Source organism: Acyrthosiphon pisum, chromosome A2, assembly GCF_005508785.2.
Source record: "Acyrthosiphon pisum isolate AL4f chromosome A2, pea_aphid_22Mar2018_4r6ur, whole genome shotgun sequence".
Taxonomy (NCBI): Eukaryota; Metazoa; Arthropoda; class Insecta; order Hemiptera; family Aphididae; genus Acyrthosiphon; species Acyrthosiphon pisum.
In genome coordinates, this window is record NC_042495.1 from 65,667,960 (window position 1) to 65,675,528 (window position 7,569).

General features: G+C 28.3%; 1 protein-coding gene across 1 annotated transcript in view; it reads left to right on the forward strand.

The window, feature by feature from the left end:
- The first annotated feature begins 336 nt into the window (after positions 1–336).
- The window catches only part of LOC100159302 (PDZ domain-containing protein GIPC1), a 25,833-nt gene continuing 18,600 nt past the window's right edge, over positions 337–7,569 (forward strand). The window contains 1 exon segment of the mRNA NM_001293391.1: positions 337–872. Coding sequence (NP_001280320.1) covers positions 657–872 — 216 coding nt within the window. The 5' untranslated portion in view covers positions 337–656.

A 7,569-nucleotide genomic window follows, 5' to 3' on the forward strand; every position in this document is an offset into this window, starting at 1 on the left:
CGTACCTAATACCTATATTATATTATAATATATTAATATATAATGATATATTGCATGCATAAACGATAAAAATACAACACAATAACATAATATAACAATATTATTACATTTAATAATGTACGAGGTAGGTATATTAAACCATATGGGTACTACGTAAAATATAAATACGCACACGCACCTGGAGATGGATTATTATATACCTAGGTACCAATATATACACATTGTTCTGAGCGTTCCACTCGGTTCAACACCTGCCGCGCGTATGGTGGTACCTAGGTAGCGATCGCCCGACGGACAGCCGACTAAAATAATATTAATATACCTAGCTAGTCGCAGTCGCGCGGCAGACCGTCTGTACGGCGTACGCGTGTTCGCAGTCACTAAAACGCTGCCGTCGTCGTTATAATTTAATATCGTTTGAAAAATAATTATCAATAATTGAGTCGTAAATATGATTTACGGTTAATCATAACAAGTCGTGTTCGATACGAAATTCATCGTTATTATGACTTGACGCGGACGTATAGAGTGTCGATTCGTGTGTTTTGTGTATAGTTTTGACGTGCGCGTGCCATTGCAGCCGCGCCTCTACATAACGCTTTACATTATCATAATATTCAGGTAAACTGTATATAATATATTACATACATCGTAATATGCCTTTGTTCAACCGGAAAACCGTGCAAAAAATCAAGGACGACCCGGCAGCGGTGCAGCACAAGCACAACGAACACGACGATCAAGTGAAACAAAACTTGGTGTTCCACTGCCAACAGGCCCAAGGAAGTCCGACGGGACTGGTGTCGAACTTCTCAAACGTCCGCGAACTGTACCAGAGGGTGGCCGACTGCTATGACTTCCCTTCAGACGAAGTAAGCCCGATACAGCCCTATCTATACCCTCCCGCCCCTATAAATACTTACGTTAATTATTATTATTGTACGCGCCGATACATAATGCAGGTTTAATTTTTTAATCATCGGTTGCGGATACTGCATTGTTATTATTTTGATTTTGTCATCTCATTCGCGCACACCGCGTACATTCAGCATACCTATTATATAACTATTTGGGCTTACACGTATACGCGTACATGTAAATTTTTTTTAAAATTGGCGTCTATGAGTTTCCGGTCCGGAAGACAGCTATATGCGCTGTACTTCCAGCGCCGTGGTGGAGAGAACAAATACCGTTCCGGTTAAAGGGACACCGAAATCATTGGCCATAACGCGTAATCCCCCAGCCACGCACTACAACTGTAGGTATATACACAGACGATACAATATAGTGAACGCGATTTTCGCCAATTGGAAAACGCTGGGAGATTTAAGAATTTAAAATAGCTTTTCGTCACACTTTTATCACTTGTATGCGTCATCAACAGCCGCGATAAACTGTACACACGCCGACTGACTTTACTTATACATTTGCACTGCAGATTAGCGGACTATAATAGTCTTCATAGTTTTGTTTCAAATCAACTGTTATGGTGCATTATGCTAGTAGCGTGTAGGTATGTCGTAGGTATGTCTAATATAGTTTATAATCATTCGTAAGTATCGTAAAAATAGTACCTACCTATTCAAATTAGTAGATAATATTAAGTAGTAGATATACGAGAGAGTAACGCGCAGTTACATTTTTTACGATTTTCGAAAGACTGAATTTTTATGTTTGATACTTAAACTGTTTTGAAAAATAAACAACTTCGCGTAACATGACGCTTGCCAAGCAGCTTGTCTGCATGTGTTACATTATATATATACAATTTTGAAAACTTGTATGCGTACCTATTATTATGATATCGAACGGTATTGCACTTTCAGAGCTTCAAGTTACGATTTCAATTAAATATATTTTAATACCGGCTAATCAATAATAATCGACATTAAAGTTATAAACCGTATTTAATCGTTATCATTAATATTATTTTTATTTTATTTTAACTATTGTTCGGGTTACATCGAAACCAGCCAATTCGTTTCTAAACAAGTATAATTAATAATTATACTTGTCTAGAAATCGAGTTCTAAAATAATTAACAATGATAGGTTATATTAATATATTCTAAAAGTTGTGTGACTGCGTACCTTATTTGTAAAAGTCAATATAAATCTTCACATTTCTTTCTGTAGCTATACCTACCTGTAACTTTTATTTTTTGCTTTGCTGTTTGATCTCTTCGCTATAAACATTCTCTCCATGTAATGATGCTACTGTCAAACAAGATAAGGTGTTGTTGAATTCTAGGTCGAGTTCGTAGATATTTTCAAGGCGTAGAAAGTTGTAAAAAAATGTATTCTTGTTGAATATATGTTGATATATGCAGTTTTTATTGCAGTATAAATATAATTGTTTAAAAATTACGTAACGGTAACACACTAACACAAAGCTTGTGATTTTATTAAGGCATAATAAATTAAGAAAAACATTTTGATAAGTACAGTATTTTATTGACTGTAATTAAAATTAATTTATCAATGTAGTAACTAAGTATACATTCAATATTCATCGAACTTTAAATTGTTTGTTTTAATTTTAGAAACATGAAGATATATACACTTAATAAGTAATAACTAACGTGTCTAACGACTAATGGCGCATATTAGTTTTTAAAAATATTATACAAAACAAAACGTATATCAGTATACCTACCTAATTTATTACTATATAATGGACATGGAAATACAGTGTATAATATGAATTATGATCACGATTCATGATAGTATTGATATGTATAAATATAAATATAATATACCCACTTATATATGTAGGATAAAAATTACATTACATCAATTTAAATTACTTATGTTTACGAATTTTGGCAGTTGTATTAAAACGAGACTGAACAACTGTTATGAATTATTTTTTATTACTCAGATAAATCAAACGTAAATATTCAGTTACATACTTATAAGTTATAACAAGATTTTTTTTTGAATATTTTTCTTAACAAATCATTAATTGATCTTATTAGTAATAAATAATTTTGTCAATAATCCGAACGAATATATTTAGCACATATAGGTTTTTAAGCGAACTATACGTATAACATTATTTTAATTTATGAGAAATTAGAAATTAAGCATAAGCATAGTATGTTAATACATTTTGTTTATAGGTACCGTAACAATGTATTTATAATTCGAGTTTGGACTAAGAAGTAAAATAAATAACTGATAAATCGATGAAAATATTTTATTATACCTATATATATTACCTAGGTGGCAGATTATTGCATGATAAATGATTTATGTAAGTCGTAAGATAAGTCTAATAGCGTCTAGCTATGAGGTTCAGCCAAAATGCATATATAACCATAGATAAAAATAAAACAATTTTTAAGTGACAAAACAGTATTGTACAATAACAACGTTCAATAATATGTTCGCTAGACGTTGACCGATGAGACTTTAATTGGGAATGTTTGTGCGATATATAAAATAAATCCACAAAATTGCACTACACGTATATTTAATAAATATGAATTGTTGCCTGTTGGATGGCGTTTACCAAATTTTATACAATTTATGTTTTGCTTAATATGGCATACTTTTTTGATAATTCGCAATTAAAAATTAAAATTGTTTTCCAAGTCTATATATTATATAGATTTAATTTATTACAACTTTTAGTATTTTAACACAATTATTACAAGCTTTTCAATATTAATTTATCTTTTTAATATTTTAATTACTTAACGTTAATCATTACAAATGAATATTATTAATAATAATAATTGGGATAAAATCTAATGAGCTAATTTTATTTTATTTAATAACACTATTTTTACAAATTGAATAAATTAATAAAGATTTAGGAACTTCAAAATTTAAATACATAATAAGAAATTAATAGTAGGTTATGAAAACGAACAATTATTATAGTGGTTTATTGTCTATAAGATTAGATTAAGATTTTCATGGTAATCAGTAATATTAATAGTCTAAGAGATTGGAGGGTTCTGAATTAATTAAACGCATTATTCTCTGAATAGGATTATTGCATAAATAATAAGTTGCTAATATGGAATTCATATCTATATAGTTCGCAACTCAATCCTTGGTACATGAAATGTGACACTATATTAAATAGACGATTAGCATCTATCTCATTTTTGACTAAATTGTTAATGAATCTTATGTCCAATACTTTCCATCTAACATCTAGGTTTGCTTAATTAAATTTTTCATTAACCGGAGTTTTGTAGTCATGTTTAGTTTTTAAAACATAACCAGTAAAATATAGAAACTGTTTTTGGACATTTTCAAACTGTTGTATGGTTTCTTGAATATAAGGGGACTATATATCATAGACCTATATTCTGATATATTTTCCATCATCGGTCTCACTAATATATAATACTAAAGGGCAAGGGGCTTGATATAGGTAATAGGTACCGAAAATGCATAATGCTAATGATATTTAGTAGATATGTTGTATTTGATTAAAAAAATAGTTTATCCTTATTAAATAGTAAATTGTGTTTCAAAGCTCAATTAAAATATCACCGAAACCTGGAAACACACCTATATACTTAATCAAAATTAAAAGGTACCTATATGTATTTTCTGAAACACAAAAGAAAAACAAAACTTTTAGTTTCATTAGTTAAAACATAGTAGTAAAATATTTACAAATAAAGAATAATAAGTTGGTGTATTTAAAATTTAGCATCAAAAGTAAGTAACTACCTTTAGTAAACACAATTACCGACTATACTGTTATAGTATAGGAAGACCTTTATATTCTGAACTAAAAATGAAAAACCATTTGCTATATAAATATGAATCAAATTTAAAATGATATTATATACATATTTTATAATTTAAAAGGTCACGTCATAGAAAAAAAAATAATAAACTTTTATTACGGAATAAATTAAAATATATATATTACAATATAATAAGACTGCAGTTAAAATAATACAGTTTCTATAATTTAAAAATCACTATAATTTAGTTTAAATAATATTATGATAGTTGGTCACAAAATATAGGTATAAGTAGTAAAATATAATTATAACGACATTTTTGTTTAAATATTTCAACTTGATCTGCTGATAATAAAATCTATTGTATTCTTATTTAATAGACACTTGGTTTAGGTATCAAAGTTAAAAATAATAAAGGCGTGTCACCTTAGACTCCAGACCCGAAAACGTTGATAATACCTACCTAGATACCCTACATAAAACGAAATGCTCATACAAAACAGTTTGAGATCGAGATTGTCATCAGTTAAAAAAGAAGACTAAATAGGTATATCATTCACAATTCGCATGCATAGTCCATATGTTTTAAATTGAATAGATTATATTTCACTCTGTCGGAGATATTTTCTAAGTCAAGATGGTACAATTTTTTTGGGTTCTATCTTTAAATAGGTAGGTATTATATTATGATTTATGACTATTTAAAAATACTTCATACTAATACATTAGTAATTGTAGACATATGTGCTTGCATATATAGGTACATAGTACACGTTATTGTAAGCCAATAATTGTCTCTGAAAATTCTGCACAATGGCTGTGGCTGTACTGTTATTACTTTTTGGGTAAGACTTAAGTATTCGCCCAATCGTGTTAAGTTTAATAAACTAAAATCATATATGATTTATCGTTTACACATTTTTTTTTAAAATAAGTATCATCAATACGAGTATATAGGTACGTAGTACACAATACGTTTCCACAACTATTTCCAAGTGCAACATTTTCTACGTCTATTAAATTATTATTATTGTTAGTAAGTACCTAATTATTATTTTTGACATTCAATGTTATTAGGTATTACCTTAGCTTTATAAAAATAATATATTTTAACTATTTTTTTCATATAAAAATAATTTTAAGGTGGATTTATCAGCATGTTTAGTAATTTTATCAAGAAATTACTGAGGTGATGATAGTTAAAAGTTAATATAGTAATGTTAATATTTTTATCCCCTGAAAAATAATAAAAAAATTAATTATTGTAGGTAGGTACATAAAACATAAGATTTTTGTAGATTGTATTCCATTTTCAAGATTTTCAATGACATTTTTCCGTTGTAGAACTGTAGAAGTACATGATTTAATTTATGCAATTACCTCTATCGATCTCTTACGCTTTGAGTGGAGGTCAGTCTAATGTCCAATGTTTTAGTAAATATTACAAGTGAAATAAATATAATAATATAGTAAATAGGTTCATAAGAGTAAATTCAAAATGGTATTTTAAAGTTTGAGCAACAACTTTTTTTTAAATTTTCAGAAAATGTGTGATCCAAATGATCTTGGAAGATTGGAATCATGGAATTATCAGTGAATATATTATAGGAGACTATACCCTGTTCCAAAAGAGAAGACACAAGATTTACGTAGCAAAACCAGTTTTGTCTGTGGCCGCCTCGTGTCTTCTCTTTTGGAACAGGGTATAGTCTATTGTAAATCTTTTCAAAATGTTTTCGCTTCTTCTTGCAAGGATTTAAGTTTAATACCACTATAGAGACTAATAGACTATAATTAGACGGTAGACATATGTATAGAGAGGTGTATAAGAAATTCTAAGTAAACCATGTTCTAGAAAGTTTGAATTTTGTTTAGATGACATTTTTTGACATTACTCCAAAATTGAAGCCCGTAAGTTTGGATACACAACAAATACATTTGATTTATTCAAAGTAAATGTAACTAAAAATTCGTAATAGGTACAGTTTAAAATATATCAGAATCTATATATCTATAGGTATATTACCTACCAAAGGTAATATTATGTGATATGTATGTAATAAAAATATTAGCTGTGCCTCACTTGAATTTTTTTTTTTTTTATTTAACTCTAGAAAGTATTAGCCATTGCCCATTAGGTACCTACTCATTTGGTTGGTCAGAGATAGGTACTATGGGTAGACGAAATAAGTAGTTAAATTAGTTATGTTATTTTTTAAAATACATTTCAAAATAAATCCACTTTAGAATTCACATAATTTTAAATAGGTACATTTAAAATTTAAATATATTAAAATTAAAACTCATTTTCAATAAATCTATTATATATTAATACCTGCATTTGGGTACGAATATAAAGACAAAGGTCTGCATAGATAATTATAATAACGTGGAATGTAGATGTTCACTATATTGTGTACCTATTATATCATATATTCTTATCATAGATATTTAATTCATAATTGAGAAAAAAAAGAATATATTGCACAATCTTTAGCTATAATATACGTTTTGGAGGTTTTCTTTGTTAACAGACATTTTATTCGAGTAGGTACAAACATAATAATACAATTCAGCGAAGAAAGAATGTAATTATATTCCAAACATTAGTGTTTAGAGTAAATTGATTAATGCAGTTAACAATATTGTCCTGTCTGAAATAGTGAAATATTAAAAATGTACGTAAAGCTAAGGTTCTATGTTTTATATATTATTATATTGTATACACTCTAAATAAGTGTAAATAAGAACAACTGTTGAACTGTAAAAGTAATAAATAAATTTTTTTTAAACTTATTCACAGGAATATTAATATTAAATTATAATTATAATCGATTATAAACTATATAATAGAC